This window comes from Talpa occidentalis, unplaced genomic scaffold (genome assembly GCF_014898055.3).
Source record: "Talpa occidentalis isolate TD23 unplaced genomic scaffold, MPIMG_talOcc4v2.1 talOcc4.8, whole genome shotgun sequence".
In the NCBI taxonomy this organism is placed as follows: Eukaryota; Metazoa; Chordata; class Mammalia; order Eulipotyphla; family Talpidae; genus Talpa; species Talpa occidentalis.
The window spans coordinates 94,591,201-94,613,081 of NW_023605194.1; the positions used below are offsets into that span (position 1 = coordinate 94,591,201).

The 21,881-nt window shown below is 44.7% G+C and overlaps 1 protein-coding gene across 4 annotated transcripts; it reads left to right on the forward strand.

Moving 5' to 3' along the window:
- Nucleotides 1–5,167: 5,167 nt before the first annotated feature.
- On the forward strand, nucleotides 5,168–21,083 carry NPM2 (nucleophosmin/nucleoplasmin 2). 4 transcript variants are annotated; one of them, XM_037497157.1, is made up of 9 exons: nucleotides 5,168–5,258; nucleotides 5,547–5,614; nucleotides 5,752–5,837; nucleotides 5,963–6,088; nucleotides 18,426–18,519; nucleotides 19,535–19,689; nucleotides 19,827–19,858; nucleotides 20,717–20,744; nucleotides 20,839–21,083. In XM_037497157.1, exons 2-9 carry the CDS (start codon nucleotides 5,566–5,568, stop codon nucleotides 20,881–20,883), a joined length of 615 nt encoding a protein of 204 aa, XP_037353054.1. In that variant the 5' UTR covers nucleotides 5,168–5,258; nucleotides 5,547–5,565; the 3' UTR covers nucleotides 20,884–21,083. The 4 variants fall into 4 exon arrangements, with proteins under 4 accessions (XP_037353054.1, XP_054546293.1, XP_054546292.1 ...); XM_054690318.1 differs by lacking the exon at nucleotides 5,963–6,088; XM_054690317.1 differs by lacking the exons at nucleotides 19,827–19,858; nucleotides 20,839–21,083 and having other exon boundaries at nucleotides 20,717–20,741.
- The last annotated feature ends 798 nt before the right edge of the window (nucleotides 21,084–21,881 follow it).

Genomic DNA, 21,881 nt, shown 5'->3' on the forward strand with positions numbered 1-21,881 from the left:
GGCGATCTGGAACGAGTCACAAAGCAAATCAAGTTATAAACAGCCAATCAGCTCTGAAGGCGCGGGGGCTCCCTTCCATTCAAGTAGAAATCGCCATCACCGCCTCTGCGTGCTGTGCGGGGCCTTTTTCCAGTTTGCAGAACCCTGTCTTCTTAGTCAACTCCCTGCCCTTTCTACAACCACACCAAGCCCCCTCCCTCTCTGAAGTCCTCCCCTGTATCACCTTCCCTCCAAGTCTCAGGCCTACTCAGGGGTTTGAGGTAACCCTAAACCTGGCCCCTCCCGGTCTCAGCGAGCAAAACTGCAGAGCCGAGGCCGCCCAAAAAAGACGATGATGAATGAAAAGGACGCGTGTCGGGTGCGGGGAGGGTCTGCAGGTGACGCCCCCGCACAGAAGCCCTCCGGCTGCCTGGTTAGGGCGAGTTAAGCTCACACGGTCACAGGCGTCAGCCGAAAAGAAAAGAGCAAGCGCCTCTGACGCCCTCCCCCAGGACCCCGCAAAGAAAAGAAAAAGCCGACGGCCGAGAGGGCTCCGCAGCGCGCGCGGGCTCACCGCGCCCCGGAAGGGCGCTGAGGCCGCCCCGGCCGCCCCGCCGCGGCTGCGCACTAGGACGCTCAGCGCCGCCTCATTCGGCCTGCGACGCCCTGCGCAGGCGCAGTCAAGACTTTTGCGCCTGCGGGCCCTGGGCGGGGCGGCGCGGAGGAGTGTCGCGGCTTCGGGGGAGCCTCCGGGCTGAGCTGGCGCTCTGCTGCCCGCAGCCCCCACGGGACTGTGTGCCGGGAGAGATTCGAGTCCACTCGCACGTGGCTTCACCCGGTGTCCGCGGTGAATCGCAGAGGTTATGTTAGGGACTCGGTCCCCAGCTGGGGAGAGCCGTGCGGTGGGCAGGCAGGACGAGGATGGCTGCCTGGCCCAGGGCTCTCGGGGAGCAGGAGCGACCCCCACGCGCTGGGAGCCCTCGCTGAATGAGTCCCTCGGAAGAAGACGCTGAAAAACACCGAAACCTGCAAGGCCTCCTGCCCTTCTAGGAAAAGGAAGCAAGGAGCAGCATGGGGGAGAGCGCAGCCAGCGAAACTGAGGTCTCAGGATATTTCCCTGCTGCACTGTGCAGAGCACCTGAGAAATCACAGCTGATTCCTACAGAAGTACCCGTCGCACAAAAAATCAGAAAATAGAAGAGTTTTGAACACCTAATCACTTTATGAAACAAACATTTCACTAATACCGAGGCCAAGGACATTAAAAGAAAAAACTTTATAGATTAATAGCTCTCGTGAACATAAAATCTAAAATCCATAACAAAATATAAGAAAACCAAGTCCAAAAATAAAAGAATAATATATCAGGGCCTCCCTGGTGGCCTTGGGGTTAGGTCTCAGCGCTACCACTATGACATCACAGCGGCCTCACTTCCATCTCGGGCCAGGGAGCTGACCCACACGGTGCAGCAGACCCCACCTGTCTTACCCCCTGCTCCCCTCAGCAGTATATTTCAGTCTGTCTTCCTGTTGGGTTTCCCACTCTGTCTCTCATGCATCCTCTCACCACCCCCCACCTCTGGCCTGCACCCCAGTTTTTCTACATCTAGCAAAAATAAAATCTTAAAAAAAAAGCATAATACATAATGACCAAGTGAGACTGATCCTAACAATACAATATTAGTTTAACATTTTGAAACCATCAATGAATGTATTTCACTATATTAACAAAGGAGAAAGATCATCTCAATAAAGAGAAGGCACCTGACAAAATCTTACACACATTCATGCCAAAAACGTCTTAGCAAACTGGGAACAGAAAGAAATATTCTTAAACTGCTAAAAGACGCCAGTGGAAAGCCTACCTCTAACATACTTAAAGGTGAAAGATTAAATGTTTTCCCTAAGATCAAGAACAAGACAATGTCCACTCTTATTGCTTCTATCATTGTCCTTAAACCAAAACAAAGAGGCGCCAAAAGGAGAAATAATAGGCATGCTGATCAAAGGAAGAAGTAAAACTATTCACAGATAAGATTTGGACTACCAAAAAAAAAATCCAAAAACTAACAAGCGAACTTAACAAAATGAAAGCATACAAAGCTGATATACAAAAATCAACATTTGCGTGTGCTGAAAATGAACTAGAAAAGGAAATTTTTCAATGTATAGTATTCACTGTAGCATCCAAAAACATGAAATTCATAGGAATAAACTTACACACTGCGTGCCACACTAAAAGCTACAAAACATGGCTAAAGAAAATAAAAGACCTAAATAAATGGAGAGACTATAACATGTTCATGGACTTAATAAGTCAAGATTGCGATGTCGTTTCTCCCAAACTGAACTACAGAGCAGAACCATGGAACAGAATTAAGTCTAGAAACTGACCAACATATATGGGTAATTTGTTTTTTACTAAAGTGCCAAGGTAACTCAACTGAGAAAGGATGGTCTTTCTTTTTTCCTTTAGTGCTTGAGGAACTGGAATTCAGAAGAAAAATGAACCTTGACCCTCACCCAACACCATACATAAAAATTAGCTCCAAATGTATCATAGATATAAAAATAAAAGTTAAAACTAAAAGACTTCTATGATAAAACTTTTCATGATTTGGATTAAGCAAATATTTTTTAAGACACCAAAAGCTGGAATCAATGAAAAAAATTCTTGAACTTCATCAAGTTTTAAAATTTCTCCTCTTCAAAAAGATAACCATTTTTATAAATGAAAAGTCAAGCCATACTCAGGAGTGGAAAATACTGAGGATACATATATTTGAGACAAAATATATCCAGGATATACAAAGAATGCCTTCAACTCAATAAGAATAACCCAATTTTAAAATGAACAAAATATTTGAACATACTTTTGCAGAGGAAGATGTACAAATCACCAATAAATACTTGAAAGATGTTCAGCATCACTTGTCATCAAAGAAATACAAATAAATACCACAAGAAATAACACCATATATCCACTAGAAGACCAGCAGTGTCAGGTATAGACCAACATGTAGCACAACTCAAATTCTCATAAATTGCTGGTAGAAATGCAAAATGGTACAATTTGCAAAATGGTTTTGCAGTTTTACATAAAGTTTAATATATGCTTATCCAGCAATTCCACTCCCAGGGATTTATCCAAGACTAATATGTCCACACAAAGATTTGCTCTCAAATGTTCCCAGAAGTTTTATTTATAGTAGTCTAAAGCTGGAAACTACCCCAATGCTCATCAACAGGTGTACCAGTCAGGGTTGCATTACAAGAAAGAGGCTAATGTCAGTTTTTGGGACAGGCTAGGCAAGTCTGATATCTATAGGGGAGGTCTTCGGGAAGAACAGGCTGGAAGCTCTCTGGCAGGAGCTAAGGCTGCTGTCCACAGAAATAACTTCTTCAGGGAAACCTCAGTTCTGCTCTTAAAGCTTTTCAACAAATCAGATAAGGCCTACCCACATAATCAAAGGTAATCTTTATATAAGGACAACCGATTATAGATAGTAATCTTATCTACAAAGATACCATCATAACCACACCTACAATTAGTTAATTAAATAACTGGGCATGATAGCCTAGCCAAGTTGACATGTAAAATTGACAGGCAGGTGACTGGATATACAAATTGTGGACTATTATTCAACAAAAAACCAGAAACAAACTACTAATACAAGCAATAACGTGGATGGATAAATAAATCTCAAATACATTTTGTTCAGCCAAAGAGCAGACAGAAGATCTCTCTCTGATTCGACTTACAGACTTCCATGAAATTCTACAACAGTATTTATAGTGTCAGAAAACAGAAAAGTGCTACTTAATGCAAATTAGGCTTTAAGGGAAAGACAATGAGAAGGGAAACAAAAATTGGGGGGAGTGATGGAAATAACTGTGGTCATGGCTACACAGCTGTATACGTTTGTCAAAATTCAGCAAATTTCACACTTAAAGTGAATGTAACTTTTCACATATATAAATCATTCCCCAATAAAACTGATTATATTTTTAAAAAGCTGATTCCTGATTCCTTTTGGAAAAGGCCATTCTTTCCCAACTGAATTACTTTGGCACCTTAGTTGAAAATCAATGAACTTTACATTTCAGTGAGAAGTTTCCTGGGTGAAGAATAAGTATGCAATGAGCAAAATCCCGGTTTCTACCTGACTCCTAGAGGTATCCATGAGCAGGACAGAGAATGTTGTGTCAGCTGAAGGGCCTCCTGTTCTTCACGTCCCCCTACCCAAACATTTTCATGCATCACTGTGCCCTGTGCTCTGTTATTTATCAAAGTACTGATCCTGTTAAATTCACAGTGCCCCTGGCATATCATTCACCAGCTGCTGCAGCTGCCTCCCTGGTTACTTCTTCATCTGCACCCCTTCCAGGCAGGGGAGCAGCCCCACTGCTGGAAACAGGGATCAGCCCACTAACACCTCCATCCAGCCCTGTGGGTCCGGTCAGCCGTCTGGGCCTTAAGAAAAGCCCACACTGGGCCTCCCTGTTGGTGCAGGGTTTAAGTCTCAGCACTATCAAGATTTCACCAGCCACTGCAGCATGAGTTCTATCCCCAGCTAGGGAGCTACCCACATATGGCGCAGCAGACCTCTCCTGTCTTGCCCCCTACTCCACTCAGCAATGTTTTTCAGTAGATCTGCCTGTTCTGCTCCCCACTGTCTCTGGTGAGTCCTCTCACCCCCCACACTTCTGGCCTATGCCCCAGTTCTTGTATGCATAAATAAATAAAATAAATCTTTAAAAAAAAAAAAGAAAAACCCACACTTGGGGTAGAGAAAAGAAAGGAAGGTGGCAAGGAGAAGAAAGACATGCCAGTGCTGCTGCTCCTACTAGGTGACAAAGCAGCACTAAGCTTCTCAACCTGGAGCTGGAAACTAAGGTTAATCCCCACTGCCAGTCGCTTTCGCCATTGCCTAGGGGTCAGGGCCAGCGTCATCAAACTCACCTGGAACCAGGAGACATGCAAATTCTCTTAGCCCCAGCCGGACCTCCTCCACCTGAAACCAGTACTGACTGTTTTAACCAGCCCTCCAGGTGTTTCTGAGGCAAGGAGACGAACTTAGAGTGGGATGGGGACAGATGGGTCTCTTCTTTAAGGCTGATTAGGCACCTCCCAGTTTCCCCTTACAGGCTTAATAACCCCCCAGTGTGGGCACCCGGCACACGGAAACGGGATGAGGCCGGTGTGAGAGAGCCTTAGAGAGAAGCACGCAGCTCCCGGAGCAGCCCATGGCAACAGGGGCACCCTCGGTGTAGGGACGGTGAGGTTGTTGAGGAAGGGTGGGGAGCTGGCCCCAGGGGACGAGTGTACCTGTGTCCAGGCCCCAGGATGCGGGGGGCGGGGGGCAGTGGGGCCTGTTGGCAGCCTTCCCCGCAGCAGGTCTCATCACCCCTTGTACCCTCTGTGGAAGCTTCTGGCTCGGGTGAGCTGGTTTAGAGAACACACTGGGCGCGCCTGTGGGTGTGCCTGCCAGCTTGAGGGCTCTGGGCTCACAGGAGAGCAGGAGAGGTGGGAGGCCAGGCCTCACAGCAAGCACCCTTCTCCACAGCTCCCGGCTGCCCAGAGACATGAATCTCAGCTGCACCTCCGAAAAGGCGACAACAGCCTTGCTCTGGGGTGAGTGAGGCCTGAGGCTGTTCTCAGAGCACCTGAGGTGCTGGGGGTGCCGCATCCTGGGGAATGGGCTGCAGAGAAGATAAAGCCTCCCCTGAGGCTGGCGCCCTTCATCCTTCCCACTGTCTCCTTCCTCACAGGCTGTGAGCTAAACAAGGAGAAGCCAAGTTGGACCTTCAAGCCCCGGAAGGACGGGGAGCAGGACTGTAAGCTGCTGCTGACTATGGTGCGTCAGGTTCCAGGAGAGGGAGGATGGTGCAGGCAGCGTTCTGGTCCCTACAGGTGCACAGGGTGCCCCTCCTCTGTCCTTGGGTTGGTGAGGTGATCCTGTCTGTTTGCACCATTCCTCAGATTTGCTTGGGGGAGAAAGCCAAAGAGGAGATGAACCTCGTGGAGCTCCTGCCCCCAGCAGGTCAGGAGGACAAGAAGACCAAGCCCATCATCATTGCCTCACTTAGGGCCTCGGTGCTTCCCATGGTGAGCCTCCAGCGCTGGTCTAGAAGGCCCACTGCGTGCCCTTCTCAGCCTCAGCACCTGGGTGGGGAGGACACGAAGAGGGGTTTTGGGGGCTGGGGTGGGGGCTGTACAGGCTTCCTGGAGGAGCTCTGAGTGGAGAGCCAATGTCACATCACTGAAAGCTTGCAGGCAGACCCCCGTGTCTGTTCACCCTTTACTAGCTGTGTGACCTTGGGCAAATTAAATACCTTCTCAAATATCACATTTTAAAATTGTACTGCTTGTGACAGGCCATTGTTGATGATTCCCAGATTGACTGTACCAGGAGTTCTCTTATTTCTAGTAATTTACCTGGAGTTTTTCTGTGGAAAACATCACCGTGAATAATGGCAGTTTTGCAACTTTTTTTTTAAAAATCCCAGTAAACTGGCTAGGAACTACGGTGCAGCACTAGAGACAAGGATTGTGACGGAGTCCTTGTTTCACTCCTAATTGTTTTGAAAGGAACACTTCTAGGGCCTCCCCTGGTGGCGCAGCGGTTGAGCGCTGGGCTGCGAGGCTGCCCGCAGCCTCTGCAGCACCAGTTCGTTCCCCAGCCGCAGGCAAGGGTCCTACCAAAAAAAAAGTTTACGGATGCAAACAAGATGGCTCATGAAAATTATTGAATCAGATTATGATACAAGAAGTTGATTGAGCAGAGCTCATCATTTAGAGCATTCGTTAAAAACTACAAGGAACTTCTAATGTTTCTCCATTAGCTCTCACATGCTTGGTAGATAACACTTGTCAGGTAAAGGAAGTCCCCCCAAACTGGCTTTGAACTTCTTCAATCATGAATGGTTATCAAATGCTTTGCTAGTCATATGGATTCTTTAATTTTCAATGTGGTAAATTGTCGCAAGAATTATATTCAACAAGCTTTGCAGTGTTCAGATAAATACTACTTGATCTTATCACAAATTTCTATTTTTTGCTTTGTGATATATTAAGACTTTAAAGATTTTATATACTCATAAGAGGTTGGGCTATAAATTCCTTAGTTTGCTTTGAGTATCAGGCATCATGAACTGAGGGAGGAAGGTTAGCTCCTATGCTGTGGAATGATGGGTATAAGGAGGATTGTCTGTCTAATCCGGGAGGCACTTCTGTAAAAGTGTCCTCAACCCTATTTTTTCCTCTGGTTATGGAAATCACTCATGACCCCTCATGTCTCCTAGGGCAATTGCACCCATTCCCACGGCTTTAAAAACGAGCTATCCGAACGAAGACTCTTAATTTTACTTCTCTTAATTTTACAGCCTTGCTCTCTTGCTCTTATGCCCCAGATCCTCTGTTCCACTCGATTATTTGATAGCTATCCAAACTTGTCTAAATCCAGATTTTTTTTTTCTCTATAATCTCTTCCTCCACTCCCAAACCTGATCTTCTCCCAGTAAATAGCTGCTCTTCCAATTAGGACAAAAGCCTCTTTCTCTAACTCCTCATATCTGATCCACTAGCAAATTCTGTTGGCTCCGCTTCACAATATACTGCAGTCTGACCACATCTCACCCCTTCCCTGCTACACTGGTCTAGAAAGACCATGACCTCTTGCTCAACTTTGTTGCAGGACTTCCTAGCTGATCTACCTGCCTTCACCCTTGATCCCTGCAGTCTGTTCCAAAGGTAAACAAATGACAGCACTAAATCTTGCCCAGGGCTTGTTTTTATAAATAAGGTTTTATTAAAGCAGTTACACCTTCATTTACATATTATTATATGTGGCTGTTTCACTCCTAACAGTGGAGTTGAGTAGTCTTGACATAAACCTGATGGTTTGTGTGCCTAAAATATTTACCATATGACCCTTTACAGAAAAAATTCCCTAGTATACCTCTAGTCTATTGTATACACAGCTGCAGCTGCCAGAAAAGTCCTTTTAAACAGTCAGATCTGTTGCTTCTCTGCTAGGACACTTAGGCCAATGACTTCCCATTTCACTCAGAGCCAAGATCCTTCCATGGCCTCAAAGCCCTTGACAACCTGTCTGACCACAGCCTTTGCTACTGTCCACTACCTAACCCTGCTCAAGCCACATCAACTTCTTTTGTCTGTACTTTTAAAACTCCAAACACACTCCTTGTGTGTGACTTGGAGTCTTTGCCTTTACTGTTCCCCATGTAGGGGACATGTGTGTGCCTGCCCACCGTAACCCCCAATCCAGTCTTTGTTCAAATGTCATCTTATGGAAGAGGTCTTCCCAGAGAACCAATAGCATCTGCTTTTCCTGTCCCATAATCACTTTTCCCCTTATAGGACCCATCACTGGCATCAGCTTTGGTTTGTGCTCTTTCTTCCCAAACACAATATATAAGCTCCAAGAAAGCAGGAACTTTGCCTGTTGTGGTTGCTGCAAAATCTGTACTCCTATATAGTCATCCCTGGTATAATGTAGGAACTCAGTGTGTAATGAGTGAGTGAGTAAATGAGTGAATGAGCAATGTGGGACTGCCTTGATTTTTAAACTGTTGCAGTTTGCTTAATAGTTATAGATCTACTCAGTTGTTTCCATTTGAGTCAGGATTTTTTTTTCAGTTTCACTGAGACATAATTTACATACAATAACATTCTCCATTGTTATATGTATAACAATTGTGTGTAATTGTATGATCACTACCACAATCAAGGTAGAGATTTCTGTCATCCCACCCTGAAATTTCCTCATTCCTCTTTATAAGTTAACTGCCTCTGGCAACAGTTGATTAACTTTCTGTCACCACAGTTTCACCTTTCCTAGAATTTCATTTAAACAGAATCATATAGTCACTGTGTCTTGTGCCTGGCTTTTTTCATTTAGCAGAGTGCTTTGAGACTTATCCTTGTTGGTGAAACAGTAGTGGTTCCTTTTTCATAGCTGAGTAATAGTCCCTTTTCTAAATATAAAATAATGTACCACATGACAGTGTATCTGTCAACAGTGAACCACAAATACTGCAGTGGTCCCCATCTATAACCTAAGTATGCCAGGCTATGTCATCTTAGATTTGTGTAAGCACACTCTGTGACGTTCATACAGTGACAAAATTGCTTAACCATGCATTTCTCAGAATCCCCAACAACTGGTTGTATTTGCATTGACTAATGGGAAATAAGTTCTGAGAAATAGTAAGCAATTTCATTGTTAGACTACACAGCATAGCCTATGGGACCACTGTTATATATGTGGTCTGCATTGACATCATTAAGTGACATGTGACTATATGTCATACTTACATCACATATATTTATATTTGTCACATATAAATACATAAACATGCTAGTTTAAATAATGAATATATAACTTTGGTTAGACATTTCATTTTTTTAATAAAGATTTATTTATTCATTTACCCAAGAACCAGGGTACAGGCCAGATGCACGGGAGTGTGAGGCAATTCACCAGAGACAGAGCGGGGAACAGAACAGGCAGACTGATGAAACACACTGCTGAGGGGACCAGTGGGCGCAACAGGAGAGGTCTGACACTCCATGTGGAACCCTCACCAGCCGGTGAGGATCGAACTGGCACTGTTGAGGCTGTGGACAGCTTCACAGCACTGCGCTCACCGCCTAGGCCACCAGGGGAGGCCCTAGACATTTCATTAGACTATTATAAATAAATCTGCAAACATTTGCATTTAAGTATTTGTATGGACATATTTTTATTTCCAGGAGTGGAATTGATGGATTATATAATAAAGCATATATTAAAACTTTATACAGGGCCTCCCCTGGTGGCACAGCAGTTGAGCGCTGGGCTGCGAGGCTGCCCACAGCCTCTGCAGCACCAGTTCATTCCCCGGCCACCGGCGAGGGTTCCACAAAAAAAAAAACAAACAAACACTTTATACAAAACTGCCAAACTATTTTCCAAATTACTGTACCATTTTGCATTCCCACCTGTATGGGAAATGCAGTTGTTCCACATCCTCACCACTCTTATATTGTTAATTTTCTTAATGTCAACATTCTCATACATATATTATACCATCTTTTTGTGGTTTTTATTTATATTTCCTTTTTGACTGATGTTAACTATCTTGGTTTTTGGTCAGTTGTATATCCTCTTTTATAAAATCCGCTCTTTAGATGTCTTGCCCGTTTTTTTAAATAAGAGTTACTCTTACTTTGAGTTGTAGAAGTCCTTTATGTATTTTGGACATAAGTGCTTTATCAAAAATATTTATTTAAGGGCCTCCCAGGTGGTGCAAGGAGTTAAGCACCGCACTATGAAGCAATCTACAGCCTCTGTAGCACGAGTTCGATCCCTGGCCAGCCAGGGAGCTACCCACATGGTGCGGCAGACCTCTCCTGTCTCGCCCGCTGCTCCCCTCAGCAGTGTATTTCAGTCAATCCAGCTGTTCTGTTCCCCACTCTGTCTTTGGTGGAACCTCTCACCCCCCCAATCTCTGGTCTGTGCCCAGCTTTTATATGCATAAATAAATACATCTTTAAAAAATGTATTTATTTAAAATATTTTTTCCTAGTACATGACTTGCCTTTTCATAATAGTGTTTTTTTGAGAGCATGAGCTTTGAATTTTGATAAAATCCATTCTAACACATCTTCCTTTTATGAGTTCATCCTTTTGGTGTTGTAAGAAATCATTGACAAAATTAAGGTCACAAGTGTTTTCTTCTAGAAATATTATTGTTTTAGCCTTATATTTGTCTTTGATCCATTTCAAAATAATTTTTGCATCATATGGAGTAATTTTTTTTAACCATTTTGAATACCTTTATGCAATTACCTTAGCATTTTTGCAAAAAGATCAATTGACCATATGTGTGTGCATGTGTTCCTATTACTCCATTCTGTTTCATTGATTTATGTATTTGCCCTTATTTCAGTAAGACTGATTTGATTATAGTAGTTTCATAGTATTAACATAGTGTAAATTCTTCAACTTCATTATTCTTTCCCAAAGTTATGTTGGAAACTTTAGGTGCTTAGCATTTCCATATAAATTTTAGAATTGGCTTTTGTTAAAAATCAGTCTTCTGGAATTTTGATAGAGTATATTGAATCTATAAATTTTTTTGGGGGGGAAACTGACATCTTAACAATTTTGAGTTGTCAATTATTAAATGTGATGTATTTCTTTGTTTACTCTTTAACTTTTCCCAGCAATATTTTGTAGTTTTCAGGAGTTAATCTTTATGACCGAGGGTTAGGCAATAGTTTCTTAGATTCAGACCAGATTGGGCGTGTTCCGGGTGGTATGGCCATAGACAATAGTTTCTTAGATTTAATACCAGAAGTACAAGCCACAAATTATGTTCTAATTTTCCTTCTTCAACTCCTGGGATTTTTAGAAATGTGTGTATTTTTTTTAACTTCCAAATAATTACAACATTTCTAAAATTCTTTAATTGATTTCTAGTTTAACTCCATTGTAATCTGAGCACATGTTCTATATGTTTTCAGTCTAAGCTATGTTGTGACTTGTTTTATGGCCCTTAATATAGTCTATGTTGGTGAAGATTTCATTTAAAGAGTGTATGCTCTCCTGTTGTTGGGTGTATTGCTCTATAAATGTAAATTATACCAAGCTGGTTTGGTAGTTTTGTGAGTCTTCTATAACCGTCCTCATTTTCTCCCAGTTGATCTATTAATTACTGAGAGAAGAGTGCTGGCAACTTCACTAATAATTGTAACTTTCTCTATTTCTCCTTTCATTTATCAGTTTTTGAGGCATGTACTTTTCTAGAATTATTATATCCTCTTGATTGATTGATCTTTTTCATTATAAAATATTCTTCTTTATCCTTGTAAGTATTCAGAAGTTTACTGATTAGTAATAGGCAGTCTAGCTCTTTATTCATTAGAATATTTGTGTGGTGTGTTTCCCTATTCTTTCACTATCATTTTACTTTTAACTTCTGTGTCTTCGCTATAAAGTGTCATTTGGATAGCATATAATTGTTTATTTAATCCCATCTGATCATACATGCTTTTTAATTAGTCTTTATACTATTAATTATGAATATAATTATGGGCCTCCCCTGGTGGCGCAGGCTGTTGAGCACAGCACTGTGAAGCTGTCCGCAGCCTCTGCAGCACAGGTTCAATCCCGGCTGGCCGGCGAGGGTCCCACATAGCACGGCAGACCTCTCCTGTCTTGCCCGCTGCTCCCCTCAGCAGTGTATTTCAGTCAGTCTGCCTGTTTTGCTCCTCACTCTGTCTCTGGTGAATCCTCTCACCCTGCCACGTATCTGGCCTGTACCCCAGTTCTTGTATGCATGAATGAATAAATCTTTTTTTAAAAAAAAAGCTTTTAGAGACAAGAAATCTGGGATTTAGAGGAATTGTAGATTTAAAAAAAATTATGAATATAATTACTCACAAGATTGGGTTTATATCATCTTGCTAATTGTTTTTCTATTGTCTCATATGTGTTCTTTTTGCCCTCTTTTTTATGCTTTTTTTGGATTAACTAAGTAACTTTTATAGTTACATTTTCATGTCCAGTTATAACTCACCTCTTATTTTTAGTGGTTGCTCCAGAGTTTACAATATGCATCTTTAACTTACAACAATCCGTATTCATATAATATTTTACCATTTCATGTATAGAATCTAACTACAGCATATTTCATATTCCACCTCCTTTCTTTGTGCCATTATTGTAATAACTTGTGTCTCTACATATGCTATATAAGCTACATTAGGCTTATTGTGTTCAAACACACACACGCATATGTATATGTGTGTGTCTCCCTGATCTATCAATTACCAAGATGTGTTAAACTTACTATTGTAAATGTTCAGTGGATTATGCTTATAATTTTGTTTGCTTTATATATCTTTATTTTTTAATTGAATTTTTTGGTAATTATAGATTCACATGAGCTATGAGAAATAAAACTGAGAGATCTCTGTGCCTTTTGTCCAGTTTTCCCAAAGGTAACATTTTGTAATAACATGGCAATCTAGAGGTCAACAATTGATACAACCCAGGGATCTTGTTCTAGATGATTCTGTCACCCAATTTCCTATACCCACCACCATAGCCAAGATACTGGAGTTCCTATATCCACCACCATAGCCAAGATACTGGAGTTCCAACACAACAGGGATCCTGCACGTTGCCCCTTTAAAAACTGCACCAACTGCCCTCCTGCTCCCTCCTCTGCCCCTAACCACAGGCAACCATAGTCATATAAATAGAATCATATTTATGTGACAGTTTTGAAATTGGCTTTTATTTTTCACTCAGCATAATTCCCTAGAGATTCATCCATGTTGCTCTGTGTGTTCTTTTCATTACCGTGTAGTAGTCCATGCTGTAGACACACCACAGTTCATCCATTCATCTGTGGGGAAATTAGGCTGATAAAAACCCCGGTTTGGGGTTAAATGGGGTTAACCCCAGTTTGGGGTTAAATTCAGTAAAATGTCTTCTCATGTCCTTTAAGCACTTTTGGACTGGATTGTTTGTTACTGCTGAGTATCGATGGTTCTTTATATATTCTAGCTACTGGTGCTTTGTCAAATAGATGGTTTGAAAATGTTTTTCCCTTGGTCTATAACTTGTCTTTTTGTCCTCTTCACATGAACTTTTACAGTATGAATTTTTGGTTTTTCGATGAGGTACTTTTCTTCCATTTTTCCTTTTACGATTGTGGTGTCAAGTCCAAGAATTCTGCCTAGGATGAGATCATGAAAATTTTCCATGCTTTTTGCCCAAAAGTTTTATGTTTCAAATTTAAGTCGTGATTCATTTTGAGTTAGTTTTTGTGTAAGGTACATGATTTCAGTGACGTTTCATTTCCTTGCCTATAGATGTCATTTGCTCCAGCACCATTTCTTGAAAAAACTATCCTTCTCATCCATCTAACTGATTTCACAGCTTTGCAGTTGCATGTATTTGCATGGGTCTAGTTCTAGGTCTTCTGTTTCCCCATGTGTCTGTCCCCACACCCCGCCCCCCACCAATGCCACAGCTGTGGCGTTATGTGTGTTTAGACTATGCTGTTGGTGCACAGAATTCACAGAATTATCTTCTTATTAATGGATTTTTTAAAAAATGAGGTAACCTTTAGCGCTAAAATGCTTAGTGAACTAAAGTCTATGGCATCTGATATTAATTTGTTTCCCAGTTGTCCAACAAGATCCAGTATTCCTTTATTTCATAGCAATGAAATTCAAGACTTTTACCTGAGCACAGGGTGGCTGAAAATAAGACTATATTCCCTCTAAGTTAAGGATGGCCACAATGTTCGGGACAACGGAATGTAAGAAGCATATCTGTAACATCTGCAAAATGTCTTTAAAGAGATTATGTGACCATTCTTGACCCTCCTGGCTTTCTGTCCACTGGAATGTGGATTTGATGAAGAACTTGAGCAGCCATTCTGGGCCACAAGGTGGAAAGCATGTACTGAAGACAGTGGAACAAGACAGTACAGAAAGCCTGGATCCCTGGTGGCTGAGCAGCCCCACAGTTAACTGCTTTATCTGAACTTAGATACATGAAAAAAATAAGCTTCTGTCTTATGTAAGTTACTGCGAGTTTTCTGTCATTTGTTACCAAACATAATTATAACAAATACAACCAGCTTCATTTTATTTTAGGAGTTTATTTTTTTTAGAGCAGTTTTGGGATTATAATGAAATTGAAAAGATACAGATTTCCCTTATCTCTCACACCCCCACACATACATAGCCTCCCCATTATGAGCATCCCTCACCAGATGGTACAACTAACTTCATTTTCACGTTAATCATAAATGACTGCAGAACCAGAGGCCCAACTACAGAGCCTAAATAAATCAGAGGTTTGTTTCTGTTTTGCATGGAAGTCCAGAGATGACAGCCCAGGGCTGGCGAGGTGACTTGGTGGTTAGGACCAAGTCTCCTCTTACCTTTCTCTGATCCTTTGTGTAGAGCATCTGCCCACGGATCACCTTACAGTCCAGGAAGGCTGCCGCAGCTCCAGCCCTCATTTCTTCACTTAAGATTATAGGAAAGAAGAAGTAAAGAAAGACCCAAGGGGTTTTTCTTAGTTCTCTGTCCACCCTTTAAGGAGTCTTCACACCCACCAAATTTTGCTTAAGACTCATTGGTCTGGAAACTAGTAAGATGGTTGCAGCTAACTACAAAAGAAATTAAGGGATACAGCCTTTGTGTAAAGATTTGAATACTATCAGGGCACAGTTATGGAAGAAGGAATATTGGGTAAGGAATGGGAAGCCTCTGCCTCATCTGGCATATGTATTTCCATCTCTTCCAAATTTCTCTTTTTATGTTTTAGGTGTGTAACTTGTAAGCAGTGTACAGCTAAACCTGATTTCAATCTATCTGGCTGGTATACTCTGTTTATATTTCTTGTGACTGTATGTGTGTGTGTGTTTATATATATATATATATATAAACTTATAGCATGTACTCTGTGCTTCTAATTTTTTTTTACTTTTAATTTTGGGAGCTCTTCCCTTTTATTAGATGATTAAAATTTTCTTTCCCCCTTTGTACTGGTTTGGAAATTATAGAATCTCTAATTTTATTGGTCATCCTTAATTTTTTAACAATCTTATATGACCAATGACCAAAAAAAATATTTAATCCCTCCCAAATAATCCAGGGAGCTTTTCTAACTACCCTCTTCTTAATGTACATGTTGTCATCTGGGGATTCAACCCTGTCAGTACTAGTCGTCACCAACACTATTTTACTTGACAGTGACATTGATTTTTTTTTTAGAGATTTATTTATTTATGCATACAAGAACTGGAGTATAGGCCAGAGGTGTGGGGGATGAGAGGATTCACCAGAAACAGAGTGGGAACAGAACAAGCAGATTGACTGAAATACACTGCTGAGGGGAGCAGCGGGTGAGACAGGAGAGGTCTACTGCGCCATGTGGGTAGCTCCCTGGCTGGGGCTCGAACTCGTGCCCCAGTGGGTGCGGATAGCTTCATAGGTTGCGTCTTAACTCCTTGCACCACCAGGGAGGCCCAGTGACATTGATTCTTTTCTGTTTGCCAGTTGTATTGCGTACCACTTCTGTTTGCCCCTGTTTCTTCCTTCTCAATTTAACTGCCATCTTCCTGAAACACCCTTTAGTAGATCCAGGAGTAGTGAGCTTACTTGGGTCTTGCCTAGAAATATCTTACCCTCCCTGTGTTTATACTGCTGGGTGGGTAGTTGCCCTCAAAACTGAAATGTTTTTCTATTCCACTGATTTCTGATGCTGTCGAAATCCTTAGTCTGTCTGGCTATTGTTCCTTTTTTGACAAATATCTTTCTTCTCTGGTTTATTTTAACATAATCTCTTTGTTTTTATCTCTACACTGCCCTCTATAGCAGATTTAATGTTATTTATCTGTTCAGGACTTAGGTTTCCTGCAGCTGTGTCTTTGATCATTTCTGGAAAACACTTCGCTAGAATCCCCGTGAATTCTGACTCCAGTCTCTAGTCCCTTACCGTCTTTGGGCATCTTGGCCCTCCTGCTCTTCCTCCATACCACAACTTCACATTCACATCCCGTTAATCTCTCTCTCTCTCTCTCTCTCTCTCTCTCTCCCTCTCCTGCATCCTGTGTGATTTCCTGCCAGCACTATTCCAGGTTCCTGATTCCTTGCTTCAACTGCTTTTTTCTGCTTTTCACCATTTGTACCATGTATTTCAATGCTTATTTTCATGTCTAGAAATTGCATTTGGTTCTACTTTTTCATAATCTTTTGTTCTGCAGTTCTCATTTTTTTATATTATTTGACTCTCATCAACCTTACTTCACAGTGGCCTAGATGGCTGGTCTCATCTCTCCCGCTCTTGGTGGTTCTCGTCTGCTGTCGTTCTGTTCCTTTCTGCTGACTCCAGCAGGATCGTTGCTTGTGTGTTTTGTAATTTTGGATCTGGAGTTGTCTTCAGAGCAGTTGTTTCTTTTTCTCCGGAAGAATTCTGCGTGCGAGAGAACAGAGAGTACCCCAACAGAGCGGTTTCATGTTTGCGTCTGCCCTTGGCCCCCAGGATCTCACAAGCCTAGGGTTTTCTACGGATCTCTTGGCTTGTAGTAAGTAAAAACTTGGCTTGGCAAGTGAATTGAGACTTGATACAAGCGCAAAGCTGGGTTCTCACCAGAGACTCCTTTCCTGCCTCTCCCGTCTCCCTCCTCTGATGGGGGTAATTTCTAGTTGGGGTCTAATAGTTCCCTCCTCAGGGTCTTTCTACAGAGAGTCAGTCCTTTAAGGGGCCTCACTCCTGAGCCCAATGGGAGCGACACCTCAAGCACCAGCTGCTCACAAGTGCACTTCCCTTCCAGGGCATCAGCTCATCCACACCCCTTTATCTCTGAGCGCAGGACTTTCTGTCACACTCTTTCAGCCAGGCAGTGCAAACATCAGATCGCTTTTTATCCAGCATTTCTTGGTGTTTGTGGTTGCAGAGTTTCAGTTTTCACTTACCTGCTTCCTGTCTGACCCAGAGGCTCTATGTTCAACTTCCCAGCCCTCAGTTTTCCCCTCTGTAAGGAAACAGCACCTCCTTTGTGGGCTTGTTGTGAAGAGTCAAAGGGAGAAGCAGGTCAAACACTTAGCATGAGGCCTGGCACATGTTAAGGACTTAATACATGAGTGTCATTGTTATTCTAGAACATTTGGGACGTTTGGAAAAGCATAAAGAAGATACACGCCATCCATTGGAGCTTTACATCAGCACTTGAGTGTATCACTAACTTCCTTCTGCTTCATTTCTTCACTGCTTACAAGACCAAGGTGGCGTCTTACGTACAACTTTGCATCTGCTTACCTCATTTGATTCATTTCTTAGTTGGCTCAGGCTGCTGTAACAAAACACCACCGAGTGGGTGACTTGAACAGCAGTTCTTTATTTCCTCAAGGTGCATGAGGCTAGAAGTCTGAGGTTGGGGTGCCAGCGCAGTGGGGTTCTGGTCAGGGCCCTCTTCCTGGCTTATAGACAGCCTCCTTCTCCGTATGGCCTCAGGAGGAGATCAAGAGCAGAAATTCTTTCTTCCTAGAAAGTCATCAATCCCATCCTGAGGGCCCACACTCAGGATCCCCCACAGGCCTTGTCTCCAAATCCCAGAGTCAGGGCTTCAACACAGGAGCTGGGGGAACACAGTTCACCTGTAGCAGCCAGACTTCCCTAGGTACAAGCTGCCCCTTGCTGGGAAGCCCAGCTCTGACCATTGATCAGATTTGCATTCTCCTTCAACAGAGCTCACCTCAGCAGGAAGGTCTAGGGGCCTGAGAAGCTGGGAAGTGTGTGCGTGGAGTTTGGGGAATAAACTGAGCATTCCTGCAAGAGGCCACCCCCCAGGTGCCAGGCCTGAGTGACCTGTGCCCTCTGCTTCTGCCCCACGTCCCTCCCCTGCAGGTCATCACCACAGGGCTGGAATTTTCCCCTCTAGTCACCTTTCAGCTCCGGGCCGGCTCCGGACCCGTGTTCCTCAGTGGCCTGGAAAGTTATGGTAAGTCCCAGTCTGGGCTGGAAAAGGTCTGACAGCAGGGTGCCTCCTTCAGGGCCCGTCAAACATTAAGGACCTGGGCCTCTCTGGTGGCACAAGGGGTTAAGTCTCAGCAATGTGAAGCTATCTGCAGCCACTGCGGCATGAGTTCCATCCCCGGCCAGGGAGCTACCCACATGGTGCAGGAGACCTCTCCTGACTCACCTGCTGCTCCCCTCAGCAGTGTACTTCGGTCAGTCTGCCTATTCTGTTCCCCACTGTGTCTCTGGTGAATCCTCTCACACACACCCCCTCTGCAACTCTGGCCTGTAACCCAGCTCTTGTAAGCACAAATAAAATAAATCTAAAAAAAAAAAAAAACCCACTGAGGTACCTTGAGCTGTCAGGGAGATTGCCCAAAGGCAAAGCATTGCCTCTAGCTTGGACTGGGAGGCCCTGCGCGGGCTTCTGGCCCCATCTTCACCTCCCCACCACATTCTTGGTGGGGTACGACTGGCTCATTTTCAAACTGTAGTTGTGAGAATAAGTCAGATGCTCAAGCAAAACATGAGGTGTCACGTCTAGTATAGACCCTGACTTCAGTGTCGACTACTGGAAGCTTTGGCTGTGCTGGTAACTTGGTCCCCAGTAAATTGGGGTGCCAGCCACTCTTACCACCCCTCAAACTGGCCCATCACCATCAGGGACCCTCTCCTGCCCCAAACCCTTCCAGGTTCCACTACCCTTAGGACAAGATCTGAATTCCTCAGCTGCTGTTTCCCCTTCCTGCCCCGTCACACAGCACCCACCCTCACCTCCACCCCCACCCCTTCCAGTGTGGCTCCTCTGCCTCCTCCCACCCTCTGGAGCCGTCCTGGGTCCCCCACTTCAGCCTCCACCTGGTCAGGGAGGCCAGAAGGGCTGCACACAGGTGGGGACTGCTCCCCGCGCGGCTTCCCCAGAGCAGGTCCCCAGCAAGAGCCCAGGGATGGACCCAGGAGGCACCTGTAGTGTAAAAGCCTTTCTCGTGCCATCGCAGACACCTCAGACCTGTCCTGGGAGGAGGAGGAGGAGGAGGAGGAAGAGGAGGAGGAAGCAGAGGAGGAGGAGGAGGACACAGATGCCCTGGAGGAGGAGGCCCCTGTCAGACACACCAAGAGGCTGGCGCCCCAGAAGCAGGCAAACCTCGCCAAGGTGAGAGCAGGATGCTCAGGGCTCCTCAGGCAGCAGGCAGGACACAGGAGCCCCCGCCAAGCCAAGCCCTCAGTGGGAGTCGGTTCAGCCCTGGGCCTCACCCTAACTCTCCTAATAATGCATGTTTTGCTCCTCAGAAGAAAAGGATGGAAAAAGACGAGGCAGTGAGGTAACACCCTTCATCTATTAACTTAGCTGAGATGCATGTGCTGGAAATAATAGGGAGTACCTGTGTGTGCATGTGTGCATGCGTGCATGTGTGTGCGTCGTGCGTGTGTGTGTGTCTGTGTGCATGTGTGTCTTCACGAGAGCTGCCCAGGGAAGCCAGGCACACGAGGGGGCTGCCACCAGGGGGCACAGCCTTTTTGAAAAGCACTAAATTGTTGTTATCTTCTGACCTAATTCCACTTATAAGTTTCTTTCTAAGGATGCCCTCCAAGACAGCATATGAATTGTATGCTCTAAGAAACTATCGCTTCATTCAAATAATAGTGGGACATGGAAGCAGCCTAAATGTCCACCGACATCACAGTAATAAGCCATGTCACATCTTCTCCCTGGAGGTTCCCTAATGCCCGGAGAGAAGACAGCAACCTGGAAACTGTTTAAAGAATTAAAAGAACAGGATAGTCCCTCACTGTTCATTTTATCTCAGATGTATTTAGAAAGAAACAAACAAAAATCCTGAAAGGAAATACACCAAACCGTTAATATTGGTGAGAGGTAGAAAAATAGTCATTTATTCCGTTTGCTATATTTTGTGCCATGTGGTTAACATTACTTCTATAATAAAAAAGGCATATTTGTGATAAATAAAAGAAAGCAGATGGAAGGCTGAGAGGAAAAAAACATCCTGTTTAAAAAGAGTCAAAGAGGTCCTGGCAGGCAAGGTGGGGCGCTGGACCCACAGTCCCCCTCCCTGGCTGCACCCCGCTCCCAGGAGTGGGCACCGGCGGGTTCCTGGCATCAGGCTGAGTGTTCTCTTTCCACCCCACCCCCACTCCTTGCCCAACCACCCCAACTGCAGACCTAAAGACAAGAGCCCTATGAGAAAGGTGAGTACTGAGCAGTAGGGGCTGGACCTCCTTTGGGGGGTAGGTCCTCTGGAAAGCAGGAAGGGGAGACTGGAGCCGTCTCTTCTCTCCATAGGCCAACATCACACCCAAACCTAAAAAGCCGGGATCCAAGAAATGATGAGCCTCCATAATGAGAACCAGTGAGACCACCCTGCAGAGTGACCACAAGCCTCGGTGGTGCTACCCCCCCAAACCCCCTCCATCTGAGTCTGAACGTGATGCAGGTGTTGGGGGTTGAACACAGGAAACTCTCACCCCAACTCTCCAGTTTGCCTGAGGAAAGAGCCCAGACCTCAGGGCCACAATAAAATGTGCTTTGCCAGGACCTTTTGTCTGCAGCCTCTTCCCAGGAGCTGGCCTTCTGGCTGACCGCAGTGACCCTGTGTGTCCAGCAGAGGGCAGCATGGGCCAGCACCCTAAACTCTGGCAGCCGGGGCGCCAGCCTGAGGGTGCCTTGCAGGGCCTGTGCAGTGGCTGCTCTTTCATCCCCCTCTCCTCTCCTGGCACCTTCACCCCCAACTCTGGGGAAGAGCCGGGTGTCGGCCCCTGGCCCAGCGTCAGCCTCTGCCCTGGACTCGAGGAAGGGGCCTAGAACTGCACCCACGCACCCATCTGGCAGCGTCATGTCTCCAGGCACAGAATTGAAGTGCCCATCCTGTCCAGAAGGGCCTTGGCCCTGGGGGGAGGGGGGGCAGCCCGAGTGTCTCCCCCACCTCAGTCAGTGGGCAGGTGCACCATGAATCTATGGGAACCTCAAAGCCACAGCCATAGTGCTGCTCTCCCAGACTGGCACCTCCATTTGCAGTGAGCTTCAGGTCCCAGGGACCACACTCATGCAGATTGTGTCAGGCAGGAGCCCTGAACCCGTCCCTTCAAGAAAACCCTCCCAGGTGGGAGAGGCGGGTAGGCTTCGCAGAGGCTTTAAAAGGTCCCTCACAGGAGATGGGCAGAGGGACACTTCCTACTCCCTTGTGGGGCTTCCCCTGGATGACTTGGGGCTCAGTAAATTGTTGGGGTGAGATCCACAGAGGCCTGAAAAGGGGTTAACTCACCCACTGTGTGGCTCTGGCTTCTGCCCTCCCAGGCCTGCAGAGCCACTTTGGCAAGGGGCACGCT